Source organism: Archocentrus centrarchus, chromosome 3 (assembly GCF_007364275.1).
Source record: "Archocentrus centrarchus isolate MPI-CPG fArcCen1 chromosome 3, fArcCen1, whole genome shotgun sequence".
In the NCBI taxonomy this organism is placed as follows: Eukaryota; Metazoa; Chordata; class Actinopteri; order Cichliformes; family Cichlidae; genus Archocentrus; species Archocentrus centrarchus.
The window spans coordinates 22,388,361-22,407,606 of NC_044348.1; the positions used below are offsets into that span (position 1 = coordinate 22,388,361).

General features: G+C 40.5%; 1 protein-coding gene across 1 annotated transcript in view; it reads right to left on the reverse strand.

Moving 5' to 3' along the window:
* Nucleotides 1-19,246, reverse strand: part of ush2a (Usher syndrome 2A (autosomal recessive, mild)) — a 233,943-nt gene that overhangs the window by 61,929 nt on the left and 152,768 nt on the right. Inside the window, 7 exon segments of the mRNA XM_030720976.1 lie at nt 1,156-1,492; nt 2,911-3,134; nt 13,914-14,135; nt 14,262-14,430; nt 15,657-15,885; nt 18,298-18,410; nt 18,501-18,703. Coding sequence (XP_030576836.1) covers nt 1,156-1,492; nt 2,911-3,134; nt 13,914-14,135; nt 14,262-14,430; nt 15,657-15,885; nt 18,298-18,410; nt 18,501-18,703 — 1,497 coding nt within the window.

Below are 19,246 nucleotides of genomic sequence, written 5' to 3' on the forward strand. Positions count from 1 at the left end.
ACAGCATCGCCTAGAAACTCTTATCCTAACCACCCCATGCCACACACACACATATGCACACAAAGTAATGAAAACACATGCACAGAGCTACACTACAGAGTCACACTAAAATAGTAACTAACTGGATGCAAAAACACATGTCATTACGAGGACACAACCACCCATACACGCACATATCATCCACAACCACAATTAGTCTTGATTTAGCAGACGTAACTAGCCAGATAAATAATGCGAGGACAGACTGAAAATCCAGACACACACGCCCACAAACACAAACATGCTCCCGCTCCCTTTGGGCTGATAAATAGTAGAGAATGTGAAAATGGCGTTTAAATGCCCATCTCTAAGTTTTAATGACACGCAAGTGTACAGCACAGACTGAGTTACCATGTTAGAGCTATTAATGTGCACTGCAGCAGCTGTCTTGGTGCGTGTGTGTGAAAGAGGGAGTGTGTGTAGAAGGGCATCTGTCTGTAAAGCCCTTTGATTGCAGCGGGTGACACATATAGAGTAAATGCAGAAGCGGCTTCTGCAGGCTTGCAGTTTCTCTGAGCGCCACGTTTTACAGATGAATGTTTTAGTTATTCTTCATTGTGTCCCAGAGAACTGAAGTGGAAGCAAAGTAATCACTTGAATGCAGAGCTGCAAAATACTTGTTTAAAACTCAAACACATTAAGCCCATAGAAAAGTACTGACACTAAAGCCTAGTTTACTTACATTTTCAGGGAGCTGAAGGGTGTTGTGGCTGACTTTATGCATTAATTTTTCTTGGAATATTTGGAACACAATACATTTTTATCAAGTGGCAAAACTGATTGTGTGATTTCACTTATGCAGCTTGACTTGGTACTCAGCCACCTCCAGATTTTGTCTTATGGTGCAATCTTCCTGGCTGTTCAGACTGCTTACTGACTCACATGCAGCTATAACTTCAGCTCACAAAAATACTAAGAAGCCTACGTCCATGTTTGAGGCATAATCATCGGATGCAAAAAAAATTTAAAAAATCAGAAGTTGGCAAAATGTGAACGCACACAAAAAAAAATCATTTTCTCAACACTAAAGAAAAAAGTTCTGGTACACACACTGGAACATAAATTACTGTCTGTTTTACCACTAAAAAGACACATATACACATGCTCATTAATTACCTGTAAAAGTATATATGCTGGCATCTCCACTGTACACTACCTCCTCATGTGATGGGCACAGGCTTCCCTTGAGCTGCATGTTCTCAGTGTGTGTGAGACTGTGTGAGTCTAACATTTTGTAAGCGTTAGTTATGTCTGTATGTCCAGACAGGACCGCAGTGAGAGTTTCCTGTGTGATGCCGATGAACGGTGAATATGTTGTGGACTGTGTGTCAGGGTGTGTGTATGCAGACAGGATCCACGTGCAGGCAGTCAGAGATGGATCAAGGTCACAGGAGCCACAGTAAGCTGTAGATGCTGCAGCCACAGGACACACAGCGCCCTGCAAACACTGGTGCTGCACAGGAAAAAAAAAAAAAAGGGAGACAGACAGACAGACAGACAGAAAGAACAAGGGGAAGAGAAGAGATGAGGATAAAAGATGGAGTTAAAACAATTAACAGCAAAGAAAAAAAATCTTTAAGTGACTTGTTGGACAGACAACTAGCACAGAAACTTACCTTATGTAAATTTACAATTCTCTTATATGCTGTTATATTCTGAAGGAGAGTGTAACTATATACAGCATGTATTATAAGTACGTAGGTGTGTGTATGTGTGGTATACATGGCCCTTAATGACATCATTAGAGCTAATGAGAGTTCCTACCCTTTGTCACTGTTTGTGTGTGTATGTGTGCATGCATGTGCCATCTCATGCTGACTTAGGAACACACAAACGCCATAGGACCTCAGTTGATAAATGGAGGATGGCTCAGTCTCCAACTCCTGATGTGACAATGAGAGCAAGTTTAATAGAAACGAAAAAAAAAAAAAAATTCTAACTCCGAATGTCCACTGTGTTGCTGGACACGATCTGCTCTTTCATTTAATTTCAGCCACTGCAAGCCTTTTAGCATTGAATGCATTAAATGTGCAGTGCTCTTATGCTCTCCATTTCCATGTCTATATGTGTATATCTGTAACACCTACAATTGTATGGATCCTACAGTTCCTCTTCCATTAATACACGTTCAGGAGAAAGACTGAAAGAAGATACTCCACGTCTGAAATACTTGACAGTTGCAGCAAAGGCATGAAGTAGTAGTGCATAGGTTGAAACACTACAGCTGCTTCCAGTACTCACGAGGTGTAACAAAGTTTAAGTATAATTAGGTTACAAATTAAAGGAAACCCAAACATAAGTGGATTAGTAAGGTCTTGTGGATTCATCAAGTCTCTGGAACTCAGTTGGAAAGATGGAACATCCTTATTCCAAAATATATTCCCTCATTTGGTGATTGGATGATTGCTATCTAACATGAGGGCCTAACATATGACATAGGTACTTAAAAGTATTGCGATTTAGTGCTTTCAAAGGCCAACGTTTCCATGATAATCAAACCAATCAGTGATGCCTTTTGCCTTATGCTTTGAGGAACTGTCATACTGGCAGAGGCCACGATAGAAATGCTTTATCTCTGGACAAAGGTGATCACTTAGAAGTTGTTTTACAGCGACTCTTCCTTCTAAGGGGACAAGTGAACCTAAAGCATCCAAGCAGCATGCATTCAAGGGTTCGAAATTGCCACAACTGACAAATGAACACTTTAAAACTTGGTTGATTGAATAATCAGTGTGCTTCAGATTTCCCCATGTATGGTTAATGTTATGGTAAACAAGAAGAAAAAAAAGCTTTCTTATACTAAATATGGAGAGATGCATACATACACACACACACACACACACACACACACTGTCTCACATAATAACGCACCTCTATTACCAGACCGGGTGTGGGTCTGTCTGCGCACACATGTCGTTGGGGGTCATAGCCAATCCCATTGCAGCATTCCTCCTCCTGATGTATGACCTTTGACCCGCAGCAGTGCAGTGTCACTGTGGCATTCCCAGCAGGGTGCATTGTGGGATATCCTTCATTGTCCACACAGCAAAGAGTTGTTGAAGAGTTTACATACTCGAGAGCACAGCAAATAAAACCTGAAGACAAGAGAATGTGCATCATATTATATTTTATTTGCAGGAAATGATTTATTACAGATCACTTCCCACTACAGTGTGTTGTGCAAATTCAGGTAATAATCTTATTACTAAAAACATATATGCTATGATAAATATATTTGCAAAAGTATGTTCTTTAATTGTGAACAGCTGTTTAAGAAACACCAAGAAATCCCTCAGGTCCTCCCGCAGCTGGTCTCCTGGCATCATCTGTTATTTACTGTATATTGGCCTTTATGTTTTTATATAGCATCATATATAACAGCATCACTGTGATGTCTGAAATCACCTTTTATGTTTTTCTGTAACATAAAACACACTTTCTTTTCCTCTTCATTTACCATTTACACTGAATAGTAGTAGAAGATGCCCTTTTTAGTCTCCTTAGTTTTTCCATATTTTCTGTCATCCTCCCCTCCATAACCTTTCTTATTCCCTCAATCCTCATCCCTCCTCTTTCCCAAACTCCCCTTTCCCCTGCTCCTTAATCTACACTTTTCGATATGAACAGAAAGAGTATTTAGGCTGCTCTGAATATTATTGTGCATCTTTTCTTATCAACTCTTATCCACGTATCCTCTTCTCTCTCTCCATCCCCTCCTCCCCTGCACTCCTCTCTGAGCAGTAATATTCAGGCTACGCCATCGAAAGAGTGCAACGGGAGAGGAAGTGTGTTTTTCTGAGAGCTGCCATTTCTGACAGTGATAGGTGATGTCTGTCTGCCACCACTTCACCTTCAGCAGCAAGGTGACATTTAAAATGCATACTATCACTCCATTTACCTGTAAATGTTTTGCAGCTGAATATCAAATTTCAAGTACGTTTCTTCACAATCTTCTGCACTTCACATTTCAAATTCAAATAACATGAGTTACTTTAGATGATAGCCAAATTAAAACTTCGGCAATACCCACAGATTTAAGAGAGAAATTCCTAGTGGAGCAAAAAATACACCAATTAAAAATAACTTATTCTGGTTACAAACGTTTAAGAGCTGGAATACTTGAAAGACTAATACATTCTAACTCCCATAATAGTTCTTAACAAGATTTTTGAAAATAAAAACTGTTGAAACATACAAAAGAAGTCTAGGCAAAGATCTTTTGAGAACACTGGCGGGGGTTCCGCATGGCCTTTGTTAGACAGCGATAATAAAAAGATGACAGACTGAGGGAGCAAAAGTTCAGCTTTAACCAGGAGATGTGGAGATTCATGGTTGCTGTCTAACCCCTAGGCCACTGGAGTTCCCCTTCACCTACATCTTTTGGTACTCTAATAACTAAATCGACTTATTTTCACTTGGCATACATAAATCATACAAATTCAGAATCACTGACACTTTTGTGCATCTGATGAATGTTAGGTCATGGACAGGAGGGTGACCCTGACAGCAGCACGCAGTAGAGACAAACCTAACAGCAGCTGACGACACTGGCGTGAAGTTACATGGTCTTTTCTTAGACCCTTTTCTCCAGTGGCCCTGATAACTGTTCAGTCAACCTGGCTGCTTGGATGGCTTAGCTTAGATGATAGTTTGGACTGGCAAGCTCTGGCTTCACAATGAATTATGGGCTATAATAATACCACACTATAATGCTGAGTCAGCAACTCCCTGCTGTGAGGGAGCATTAAAAATACACATGAGCAAAGGATGGCAAGACTTGACTAAAAACACAACTGCAATGATGGAAAAATGGTCAGATTTTAATCACAGTTTAATGAGAAAGTTCCCACAGTAAAAGCTTCTAATTTTGAATTACGGAGTGATATACTGAAAAAAGCCACAGTTCTTCTTGATTATTTAGTTTATTGTAAAAATAATCTATATTTTATGAGGTATTTAGCAAATGTATCCTAACAGTTGATGACATGCTGATCTGTGGCTCTATCTACCCCCAGCTGTGATGCCCATTTTATTTGACAGCACACATTAAACACTAAGTCACTGCTTTGTATCACAGCCTCACTCTTTAATGGGGCTGCAGCTTGTTGGGGAGTGATAAATAACTTATTATTGAACACTCTAATCAGCATTTACACTTTCAGCACATTAAATGCTGTTAATTTAAGCAATCAGTTCACTTAAAGGCCAAAAGTGTAGAATGGCACATATTTTCTATTGTGCTGTTGCAGTGCATTATATGCTCAAAGCATCCATCACAGGCCCAATGTGACAGGAAAGCGCATGTGTATGTGATTGTGTGACATAAAGGCAGTCTGACGGCTAGTAACTCACTTAGCAGCGGCAGCTGTTGCGGAGTGGGGGCTTGGTGGCCAATTCCCCCAGCGCCTTACTTCAGCTTCAATGACGCGCAAATAAACAGCTCAACACTTTTCCAAAATAGCTTCTCTCTGTTCATCCGTCGTCCTCTCAGCATCCTCACCTCTTCTCCTTCTTTACATCCGGACACCAGGCCCTCAAACAGGCTGCAATCAAACGGTCTTTCTCCGCGTCATCGAACATGTCTCTGTTCAAACACAACTGCCTCTCCTACTCTAAAAAAAAGCCACGTTTATCACTTGTGTCTTAAAGTTCAGGAGTTATATCTTTTTTTTTTCTGACCCTAAATTCTATCTCAACCTATATAACCTTTCATGTTCTACCTTTCTTTTTCTCTCTCTCTCTCTCTCTCCAGGGGAGAAAACTCCCATAAAAGTTTCACGGATTGTCCCATTTTTCTTTTCCCCACGCATTTTCTTCATTCACTTGTTACCTTTTCTCTCCATCATCTCTATGCCTTCCTCTTATCCCATTTTCCTTGCACTATTACTCTATCACTCTCTCTGCATTCACACAGTTCATAGGTTTGTATCATTTGTTTACTGTTCTGCAGCTAAACTTCACTACTGTATTATCATGCATTCAGCAGGAATTCAATCCCTGTCTCTATAAGCGTTATCTGTGTATGGGTGTGTGTGACATCCCTGTTCATTTGTGTTAACATTTGAAACGCACACCCCTGTTTTCTCTTCCTCTCTATAAGCTGTGTGGGTTTTATTTTTTTTTTTTTTGCATGGGTGTGTATGTGCAGACAACATTTTATCACACACCTCTTGTTTTCTCTCTTGCATCACAGAATGCTTCAGCCCTAATCTTCAGATTTACGCAGGATTTGCATACATTCGTTAATAGCGTCGGGAGCGCCGCGTCAACACAAGGTGCTTAGACAACGTGAATTATTATTAGGGTTTCAGTCATTCCACTTAATGATAAGTCAATATTTAGCCCTGCCAATGAACTACTGATAAAAATGTGTGTTGTGGATTAGGGTTATCCGAGCTCTCTAGGAGACCAAAACCCCTCTACAACTTTAAACAAACCAAACACTTTTAAATACCTGAATATATTACAAGGGGTTTGGCACAAAGTGCACAGCAAGTGTACACATACACAGATTTGTGTTTATGCATAACAGCACACACTTATGCTGAAGCAGGTTTCATGGAGAAAAAAAACTGGTGTGGTTCTTAAAATTACCAGTCATGACAGACATAGATTTATATATACTGTTGCAAGAACCTGCATCAGAAATGCTATCTATATATTTTAAAATATGCTTTTGATTTGAGTTTTATTCTGTTATGAAAGTAAGTGTCTTGTAGCTCGCACCTAACAGAAAAACAAAAGCTTGACAAAAAAACCCCCCCAAAAGAACCACATGCTTAAAATGGCGTAGGTCCCTTTTGTGCTACCAAAATAGCTCTGACCTCTCAGAGCATAACAGAAGTTCTTGTGGTGTCCTTGGAATGTTTTATTTGCTGCAGTTTAGGTGTTATTAGGCATGGATTTTCCTTACTTACACATTGGTACACAAATATTAGTGAATGAGGCCTAATATCCTTTGGATAGACAAGACCAACGTGGAGATCTCTGGCCATAATGCACAGTACCACATTTGGCAAAAACCAAATACAGTAATTGAGTACAAAAAGCTGTGAAAACATGGTAGTGGAGGGGTGATATTTGAGCTTGTTTTGCAGACACAGGACCTGGGCACCTTGCAGTCATTGAGTCAACCACAAACTCATCTGTATATCGAAGTATTCTAGAGTCAAATGTGAGGCTAACTGACTAACAGCTACAGCCTGGATGAAACTGAGTGATGCAACAGGAAGATGATCCCAAGTCTACCAGCAATTCTACAACACAATGGCTCAAAATAGAAAAAAAATCAAGATGGTGTAATGGCTCAGCCAAAGTGCAGATCTCAACCTGATTGAAATGCTGTGCCAGGACCTTAAGAGAGTTACAGAAAAACAATTACCTCATGTTATTGCTGCTAAAGGTGCAGGCTAGTGATTTAGGGGATATATTTAGTTTTTCACAGAACTTCACAGAGCCCTACGAAAACTTTCTCTTCCACAGTCAAGAGAGACACTGGAACTCCTTCCATTTAAAATAAAAAAAAACATATTTCCCTCAAAAGCCAGTGAGTGAATTTTATAAAGTGATTAAATTTGATAAAGTATCCAACTCTATTTTCTTTTTGAGTTTGGTTAACTGTAAAAATGTGTAAATGTGTGCAAGATGATTTTCTCTATCATTTCACAGTGACTGGCAGATGATTGTTGGAAAGAAAGAAAAAAAAACTGTCAAACTTTCAGCCTCAAAAACTACTGGTTAGCTTCTAGTGCATACAAACTCGCGCACACACACACACACACACACACACACACGGACTCTTTGTGCTCCATAGAGGCCATACTATACGCCACGTTGAGAGATGAAATCACTGTGAACTGACTTTCTCATACAGTGCACAGTACTCCCGTCTGGACACACATCTGGATGTTGTGGCAGCACACCCATAATCAAATACACACATACAGAACTACTCTTTTCCCAGCTGACTGGTTGTCCTCTTGCCTTTCTGACATCTTTCTTTTTTTTTTTTATTCTCAGCAATATTACCAGCTGGGCATGTGCTTGTACATGCATATTTGCGTGTACATTTTGCGTGTGTGTGTGTGCTGAGCTGAAATAAATGCATTGGTAGTAGTTAAATTTTCAAAACCCAACAGGGATTCACTAAAGAGTGAAACGCAGGAAGCAGCTGTTCATGTGTGTTTAAAGCGTATGAGGAAAAAAGGACAGAGCGAGCGGGATGAGGACTGGGAGAAATTAACAACTTAAAGAGTTGACAAAGTGACAAAACAGAAAAAGATCAACTAAAAGATGTGAGATGAGCAAGATTTTGAAGTAAGATCATCTAAAATTGAAATCATGCAGCATATGTGACAGAATCAGTAAATACAATTTTTTTTTGTATGCTTTATAAGCATATAACATTACATGTAATGAACCACAGAGATTTATACCATCCCTTCAGGGCAGATGAAACTAGTGATATCTATCCATCCTTCCACTTCTTCTTACACATGTATGGTCCATTAAGAATCACCAGTTAACCTAACATGCATATCTTTTGACTATGGGAGGAAACCCCCACATAGAGAACATGCAAACACCCCACAAAAGGGTCCCGACAGGTTTGAACTGTGAGGCAACAGTGCTAACCAATGCACCATATGCGAACCACCTTTTCATCCTTTATAGCATTTTTTAACTTATGAAGCGAACACTACATGCAACTTACAGGTATCAACCCATGCCTTTCATTAGTCCATCAGTTCTCTCCTCAACTCCAGGAGTACACCAGCTATAACATCACGATTCTTTGTGCTATTCCTGTGTTTGACTTCCTGCCCCCCTCACTTACTCTGTGCAGTGCGCTATTTTAAGTGATACAGAGTGGAGAGCTGCTTCTGTGATGCTTCTGAAATGCCCTGTGGCGTATCTGGTGGAATCCCAAATAGTGTCTTGCATGGGTGCGATCTGCTGGCCATAAAATACAAGTTCTTTGGCACCTTTATGACTACATGAAATACTTTAAAGCCTTTGGGGTGGGTGGGCAAAATGTAAATATAGTCTGCTTTTTCACCAAGTTAATAAACAGAATAAGCAACTTTTAAGTTTAAGCTCAACTTTTATCAGAAAAAGATTAAGATTAAGATTAAGATTAAGATAGTGTTTATTCGTCACATGCACAGTTATACACAGTACAATGCACAGTGAAATGAGAAGAACTGTAAAGCAGCACGTGAAAAGATATGAATCATTCAGACTGTCTGGCATAATTCATAAGGGAGTATTTCCACAAAGCTATGATCCACACAGATTACAATGGTTTGTCTTATTATATTTTTTATGTTTTATTAGGAAAAAGTCTGAATTTCTGCCACATTAGACACCTTGTAATCTAAATTGGATAAACTATTATTGTATAAAACTGTTTTATAAGCAGTGATGTACAACCTCTGTATCAAATAGGCATATTTCATTACATCCTATAGTGTATGCATGTGTATGTGAACTTAATTTGGCCCCTAGCCATACCTGTAACTTACACCTTTAAATGATAACTTTTAATTTATCCAAAACGTGTAACAGAAACAGCATCAAGAGTAACACAAAGGCAAATAAAACAGACGGAAGCAAACGGACACACACACACACACACACACACACACAGCACTCATCTCTGTGCTGTGCCCCTGACAGCCTCTAGTTTTATTCTTGCCAGTCATTAAAGTAAACCTAATAGAAAAGCCATCATCATAAATACATTAACAGAGAGAGAAATGTCTTCCTGTGTTCAGAGAGTACTCGATCTTCTAAAGCAGCCAGACGCTGCTGTTTGGAATGCACTACTGTTGGCCATTTGCTACCCATCATTGATGAGGGGCTTTTGGCAATGATAAACACACACACACACACACACACACACACACACCACACACACACACAAAAACAGAAAGAAATACACACTCAGAAAGTGATGAGAATCTTTTGGCATAAATAATCAAAGGGCATGCAAAGAATGTATGTCTGTGCATAAAGACGTGTAAAAATGCAAACACATGTTCACATAGGTACAGAAACAATCAGCAACACAGAAAAAGCGAAGGATGCATGCACTAAGTTGAAGTAATACACCTTGCACAACTGCACACACTTACACAAACGAATCCACTCTCACAACTCCACCAGGCTCAGAGTGAGCTAGCTTAACTACTGGGATAATTTCCCTCCAGCAAATGGTCACTGTGCCCTTGAAAAACATATTTGATTATTACTTTTTCTCCCCCTCCTCTTTTTTTTCTTTTAGCATCATCACAGCCATTTTCATCACGCGCTCTGATGATGGCACGGCAAGGCGCGTTAAGATAACACCCCGGCACCGGCAGGCTTTTAACACTTAAACGGTGAAAAGGGATATTCAGATTTGTCCTTGAACGTCTGGATGGGGCCTGCTGGGCTGGGACAGAGGGAGGGAGTAAGGGAAAGAGTTAAAGAAATGCACACATTTTTAAGATTCACTCACTTCCAGAAAAATTGAGGTGGGGAGGGCATTTATGGTAGCACCCACAGTGAGAGATGGGTTTGATGGGGTTGAAGGGCAGATGGAAGAGTTAAAGATGTGGACATGATAATGAAAAAGTGTAAAGGGTAAATGATGGAGCCCAGTGAGGCATGGGACTTAAGGAGAGTCAGGAAGCAATGGGAGGCCAAAGACACCATACTCATTCCTTTAAACTCCATCTAATCTTACCTAAGTCTTAGCTAAACATCTTACATACAAACTCAGAAAAAGAAGAAAAAGACAAGCAAATGAAAAGCTTAAAATTTGGTTTTGAACCTGCAGCACAGGAGGAAATACTGCGGGAAAACTCAGGCTCTCTTGTCCAAAAACAAACAGTGTTTAATCTACTTGAAAGTGAAATGGAAGCTGTTTAAACAAACCAGCAGATTTGGAAGGGAAGGATTTAGCACAGAGACTTTGGGTTATTGTATAACAGGACACTGAGGAAAGGATTATGGCCCATCACAATAATACACCAAACTATAAAACTGCCCAGAGTAGAAGTTAGGCTGGCCATTACTGATGACATATAAAGTAGGTGTTACTTGGTCAGGGTTAAAAAAAAAAGTTTTATAATTGATGTAAAGAACCATTTTCAATATAAATATTTCTGCAGGAGAAATATTGTGCATGGTTGTGTGCGCCACTTTTGTTTCTTTTCATACTAACATTGAGAAAATGGCCTGAGTTGAAAAACCCCACATACTACTCACTGCATCTTAAAACACATTACCACGAGTAATGAAATAGTAAATAGTGAGAGCCAAGCCAAAATGAGTGTAACACAATTCAGAAAATGAAAGGAACACTGATACGATGGCGAAACTTATACTGCAGGACAACCACAAAGAAACACTGAACTCTACCCACTGATGTGTGCTGTTGTGTTGATTTCTTGTGTTTGAGATGGGTTGGATTGAGGTGAGTTTCTGACCCTGATTCGACTTCATCTGATTTACACTGGGAGCTTTCCCATGTTAAATCAAATAGTCCAGCCTAGAGCATATGTGTGGCATATTTTTGGATGAGTGTGCATGCACACACAATTCTGTCTGTTATCAGATTCAAGTTTTTATACAGGTGTGTGTGTGTGCTGGTGCTTGATTGTTGCTGTGTTTGTGTATGAATGCTTGTGTGTTTATCTACTTGTGCACATGTGCACACAAGCCGGTACATGTATCCGTTGCCAGACGGCTGTCTCCTGGCATTGCGGTTCCCCTGCAGTGTGTGTGTATGGTTGTTGACAGTGTGGACGGTAATGTGTGATAGATCGCACTTCAGGGACCCCATAATCACATCAGCCTAACCTAGTCTATCAGCTGGGCACAATGGGATACCCTTCACTCCTCCTTTAATCTGCTCCATCTAGCGCTTCACCACTCCACTGTTTTTTTTTCCTGCTTTCTCTCTTACTCGTTGCCAGTCTTTTTTCTTGTTTTTTTTTTTCTCCTAGGTTGCATTTACCTGATTCATATTTTAGTGTTTTTTTTAATTCTCTAATACTTTCTCCTTCTCTTTCTCCTACATTCTTTCTTGCAATGTAAGTTTATTTTCAGATGTGTTTGTAATAAAATGCTACTTAATATATAACCATTTACTCTTTTTTTCTCACTCACTTTTTCAAAAATTTTCATTCACTCCTTATGCTGCAACTTATTTCACTGTATCCTGTTGTTTAAACTGAAATGCATGTAATCTGATGTTGTTAGTTTCTTGGATTCTGTCTTTCCATTTTTCTGTCTTCCACTCAAATCTGTCTCTCACCATCATTACAAATAGCTAAGCTTGCACTCAGTGAGAAAGAGCAATGAGAGTGTGTGGTGCCAAGGTTAAGTAGCCTATCCTATAATAGGTGTTGCTGTGTGCATGTTGTGTGTGTGACTGTCTTGAAACAGACGTGTGGGGTTGAGGTTGCATAGCTGGCCCCAGGGCTCCCCGACAGCGCAATGCACCCGGCAAATGGCCCTTAGCCTTGCTAGCGCCGCTAGCCCTACGATCCATCATACCATATGTTCTCAATGGGGAAGCTAACGCTAATGACTGATGAGTGGATGGGAAGGGGGCACATAACAGAAGGGAGGGGGGAGAGGAGGAAGAGGAAGATAAAAATGTGGTAAGAGAATAAAAAAGAAGCGCAAGAGGCCAGGGGAAGAAGCAGAGGAGTTTGGGAAACAAGTTGAGTAAAAGAAGATGACGGAGGAGAAGAGGAGATAAGAAATAAGAGAAGATGGAGGGGAAGAGAAGGTAGGGAGCATATGCACTCCTTGGGAGGCCTCCTCAAATGAAGGATGACCATATAGCCTGCTCAGCTGGAAGAGATAACAGAGGATCTAGTGGAGGAGAAGAAAAGAAAGATGAGACAAAATGAGCAATGGTGTGATGAGGTGGAATATAATAATAATAAGCGGTAAATTACGAAGGATTTCTCACAAGAAAGTGAAAACTGAAAAACTCTCCAAAAGAGATTCTTATTGACAATGGATTAAAAACTACACATATTGGGGAAAAAGTAAGAAAAAAAAAATGACAAAAGAGAATAGCCAAGAAATAAAAATAACAATTTTTGAAAAACTTACTTTATGTGTTGGTTGAGCTTTTTTGTGTGAGTGTGTGTATGGATAGGCTAATGGAGTACTATAGGCCAGCCCATATGGGGCCATTGTTTAAGTGTGATGAATAGAGTCCACGTGGCTTTCTCTGGCATTCAACACTCAAGCAAACCCTGCCGAGAACACCCTGTTGACTCTGTGTGTGTGCATGGGGGTGGGATGGGCGTGCTTGAAATACGTCTAACTGTGTAAAAGTGTGTGCGTATGAGAGAGAATGAGTGTGTATTTCTCCTGCTGTGTGCTTGGCAGTGCCCTCAACGGTGCCATCCTGAGTGTGTTTCATCATCATCTGCCATGACAAAGATGTCTAATGACACACACATACACACACACCAACACACAGACACACTCACACAGTCCCATCTGTGCCATGGTAGCCGGGTGCTTTGGGACACCGCGGGAGAGAAAGAAGGGGAAACGACCCCACGTTCCTGCACCATGTGTCTACCTCTCAACCTTTTTCTTCTGCTCAACTCTCCTGTCGCTTTTTCCCTAGGTAGACATTAAGTCATAACCAGCAACTTAACTTTGACAAAATCCTTCTTACACAACAGCAACTAGTTAATTGCACTTTAGAAGAGAGGATATTCTCCAGACAAAATTTTGTACAAAGACGACTCAGCAGCCTGTCAAACTTGACCAAGTGTGTTTTCAACACTGAACAAAAACATTCAACCAGCAGCTAATGGTAGCTTACATTTCTATCTGTGTGTTTCTTTACTCACCTGGAGCATATTTATGCACTGCACCCCTCTCAGCATCGCCACAGCACACCAGTGTTTTATCTGCGATCTGGCCTCCACAGCACTGGACCCCATAGCCATCATGGAGGCTCCCACTACAGCAAAGCTGGCCGCCTGTCATTGAATAAGGAACCCCCCCACAGCAGCTGTCACCCAGCCCCACTGAGACCCGGCCCTGCAAGTGGTCAGGACAGCAGTATTCATCTACAAAGACAAGGACAAATGAAGGAAACACTTGAGCAACATGAAGAAGAGCAGACTCCAGTAAAGCAGCACAGAATACATTTCAGGTTAATGGAAACACACTGTATAAAGTAATTTGGAACTCACTGGTTTTCACATGGACATAATATCCTCCACAGCACTGGTGGTCAGGGAGAGATGGGACTAGTTTACTGTTGCAGCACACCGGGCTGGAGGAGTTATTCAAACTCAGGTAACTACCCTCACAGCAATGATGATGTGGCTTCTTTGTGTAAATTACTCCACTGCAGCAAACCTGTTTAACATGCAGTTGCACAAACATAAAAGATAATATGTACATAAAATCAACTCAAAGTTGAAGTTACAGTTGTGAGATGAAAGTTGGGATTATCAAATCTTTGACTGTGAGTCAAAGAGGAGGCCAGTAAAACATTTGGGGGATATTCCTATGATGAAATGCTCAATCTAAAATGACCTGTTCTTTTTTTCAAATATGCTACACACTAAAACATAAATTTATCTTTTCATCATAGAACATCTGTAACTTTACAATTTCTAAAGTGACTAAAAGGTGCTTTTTGGAAACCTACCCTCACAAACGGTTTCGATAATCCTGACGATAATCTGTGCCTGGTGCACACGATAGCATTTTATATTAGTAAATTCACCAGTAAAGTCAGAAACTCCCTATTTTCCATGATTCCGTCTTTGTTACTGGGGACTACATCAAGGACATAGCTTATGCAGTTCTATTAACTAAGAAAGAAAACGGCCTGTGTGATATCTATACTCCTTTATGTATTAACTATGTGTGCAGAGAGGGACCTGTCAGTCTGTGTGTGTGTGTATGCATTTGTAAAATAAAGCCCTTTTTGTTAAGCATACAAGTCGAATGTGCTTCATCTCACCATATTCTCTTGCAATACATAAGTGGGTGCATTTGTAAATATGTTGTTGATACTGTTTTTACTACTGGGTAATGTGGGGAGAAATGTATAGCAGGCATTCACTGTGCCAACTTGGCTGGCATTCAATGACATAAGGATGGAAGTGAATACAGATGACAAGTTAATCTGTATAGAGAAATTAATCACTGAGTGGTTGATTCTGCATCCCTTATAAAAGTGAGTGTTTGAAAGAGGAAATGTCTGTACTTGTCTGAGTCTCTGGTGAAGACTATAATATCCTGAGGGACTATGTATTCTCCACTCTAGATCAGCAGCCAAGACCCTGGACATCTATCTTGTTTTGCACATTGTTGTTGTACAGCAAAGGTTTTAATATTTACTCATGGCAAGTTCTAGTTAAAAGAGACTCTTGCACTGAGGTGGAAAGGGCAGGGGAGAGAGGATTATAGCAGAAAAAAAGATGAAAATACAAATGGTAAAAAAAAATTCAATACAGCCATAAAGAAAATTGTTTTAACCTGTAAAAACCCCCCCCCCCCCAAACACATAGTTAGAAAAAAACAAAAAAAAAGAATACAAAAATATGAGTGGAAAATGATGGTAACATAATCACCTGTATGTCTGGATGGAAGCAAGATGCGCCGCACACACCATGACTCGCAGGGCACTGCAGGTAGGAACATCTAAACCTTAAACCACCTGTGCCATTTAACTCTTCCCCCGTGGAGGATGTGACCCCTGTTGACCCACCAGCACATGATCTGAGGGTTCGTCTTAAAACCTCATAGCCCAGCATGATCCCACTGGGTTTGCCTGGATGGGACCAATCTAATCTCACCACCCTGACAGAGAGAGAAGGGGGGGCAACCAGAACAAAATGAAAGGGATAGGCAGGGGTATGTTCTCCTTCACACTCCTTTCACACAATTGTACCCACACAGTCACACATAAACTTTGAAACATACACACGCATTCATGCATGGTTAATGCCTGACAAAGCTGAGTTACAGTGTCAGGGTGTGTGTATCTTTATACACTTCACACTATTGATTTTCCCCATTTTTTAAAAAAAATCTCTGACATCTTTGGCAGAGGAAAGACCTCTTTAGCAACACACAGAGTTACAACGTGCACAGTTTCCTAGAAGGAAAATAAACTACAAATCAGCACTTTTTTTTTGCAACTGCAAGATTTGCAACATTGTGGTGAGGATCATACATGAGAAGCAGACATTTTATATTTAATTGGCTGCAAATAAAATCTAAATACATTTTATATTCAGAGCAATCAAACAGTGGATTATTTTCATTTTAAGGCAATTTTCAGACTAATCACTGTCTTTGAAGGTTGTCCATTAAATCTAGCTTTACAGTACAGCTGTGCTGTATCATTACAGCTATGTGTTTTTCATATAAACATTAGCAATGATGACTCATACAGATTGCAGTTCTGCAGAATTTATCATAGTACCAGACATACACTGCTCAAATAAATTAAAGGAACACTTTGAAAACGCATCATTATATCAATAGGAAAAAAAATATCATACTGAGTATCTATACTGATATGGACTGGATAATATGTTGGGAACAAAAGGATGCCACATCATTTGATGAAAATGATCAACCTACAGAGGGTTGAATTCACAGACACCCTGAAAATCAAAGTGAAAAAATTATGTGGCAGGCTAGTTCATTTTGTCAAAATTTCATTGCAGCAACTCAAAATGGTTACTCAGTTTTTAAGTCCCTGCGTGCTTGTATGCATGCTTGACAACATCAGGGCATGCTCCTGATGAGACGACGGGTGGTGTCCTGATCTGGACCAGGGCATCACTGAGCTCCTGGATAGTCTGAGGTGCAATCTGGCGGCTTCAGATGTACCGGAACATAATGTCCCAGAGCTGTTCTACTGGATTTAGGTCAGGCAAGTGAAGGGGCCAGTCAATGGTATGAATTAACTCATCCTCCAGGAACTGCCTGCATTCTCTCACTACATGAGGCCGGGCATTGTCGTGCACCAGGAGAAACCCAGGATCCACTGCACCAGTGTCAGGTCTGACAATGGGTCCCAGGATGTCATCCCAATGCCTAATAGCCGTCAGTTGCCTAGCCTGTAGAGGTCTGTGCATCCCTCCATGGATATGCCTCTCCAGACCTTCACTGACCCACCACCAAACCGGTCATGCTAAATGATGCTACAGGCAGCATAATGTTTTCCACGTGTTCTCCAGATCTTTTCAGATCTGTCACATGTGCTCAGGGTGAACCTGCTCTCATCTGGGAAAATCACAGGGCATCAGTGGTGGACCTGCCAATTCTGCTATTCTATGGAAAATGTCAATTCGACTCTATGTTGCTGGACATTCAGCACAGAGCCCACTAGAGAACATCGGGCCCTCAGGCCACCCCCATGAAGTCTGTTTCTGATTGTTTGGTCAGACATTCACACCAGTGGCCTGCTGGAGGTCATTTTGTAGGGCTCTGGCAGTGCTCATCCTGCTCCTCCTTGCACAAAGGAGCCTATACCATTCCTGCTGATGGGTTAAAGACCTTCAGCCCTGTCCAGCTCTCCTAGAGTAACTGCCTGTCTCCTGGAATCTCCTCTATGGGCTTGAGATTGTGCTGGAAGACACAGCAAAGCTTCTGGGAACCTTTGTAGAGTCCAAGTATCATCTCATGCTACCAGCAGTGACACTGACCCAAGCCAAATGCAAAACTAGTGAAAAGGCAGTCAAAAAAGATGAGAAGGAAAAATGTCAATGGCATCCACCTGTAAAACCATTCCTGTTTTGGGACTTTCTCATTGTTTCCCATATAGTCCACCTGTTGTTAATTTAATTAACACCAAAGCACTGAAACTGATTAACAACCCCCCTCTGCTACGTAACTGACCAGATCAATATCCCATAAGTTTAACTGACTTGATGCTGTACTCTAATTAAAAAGTGTCCCTTTAACTGTTTTGAGCAGCATAATATGCAATATCAAACCTAAAAGACCTAAAGACCTAAAACACTGAAGATAGATAGATAGATAGATAGATAGATAGATAGATAGATAGATAGATAGATAGATAGATAGATAGATAGATTTCGTTGTATGTTTGACATATAATGACAATAAATTCTTCTGATTCTGATGAGCTAAAAATGGCAATGATATTTTCAGTTTTCGAAGTAAAAGAAAAATAAAACATGCCAAAAAAATGTTCCATTATGGGGAAAAAAAAAAGGCTGTCCATCTCTGTATTACCTGGGACTTATTGCTTGTGCATGTGGTGTTACCAAGTCAGCAGGCAGGTCCTCCACAGTAGTTGTTTTGGTAACATTACTCTGGACACAAGCATACACTGTGCACACCTCCACCTGAAATCCACATGAACACAGGAGAACAACATGATGTACATATTTACAGTAGATGTCTATTTGTATATTTGATCTTGTCTATATGCATACCTGTATGTTGTAGACAGTAAAAGGCAGTAGGTGCCCCAGCAGGTATGATCCTGAGCTGTTGTCTACATTGCCATGAAGATGGTCATTAACATAGATGTTGTAACCAGTGATGGCACCATTTGGTCGAAGAGGAGGGAACCAGAGGACGCGTGCTGTGCTGCTGTTTACTGCAACCACCTCTGGGGCAGACATCCCCTCTGGCTCTGTGAGTTGAACACAGTGATTGTTTCAATTTTTGAAAAACTGCTTTTAGATTATAAAAACTGTGGATATAACACATGAGATAACATCTTGAAACACACGCTTGATAAAACTGCAGCAATGGTCTTAGCATCACAAGTAAACTTTTACATAACGACCCTCTCAACTGTTGCAGAAATAGAAGAAGAGAGCTACAAAAGAATGTATCTGTGCTATGGTTTTCCAAGGCACAGGTTCACACCATATTTACTGGATGACTGCATGCACAGGGCTTGTAATTTTTATTGTTACCTCTGCCAAGGAGGTTATGTTTTCGGTCGCGTTGGTTTGTTTGTCTGTCTGTTTGTTTGTTTGTCAACAGGATTACGGTACTCCAAAAGTTATGAACAGATTTCGATGAAATTTTGTGGAGTGGTTGGAAATGACAAGAGGAAGAAGTGATTAAATTTTGGCGGTGATCCAGATCATGATCTGGATCCAGGAATTTTTTTTAAGGATTCTTCACTATTGCGGGATAGGGGGTTATTGTTGTCTGGGAAAGATGA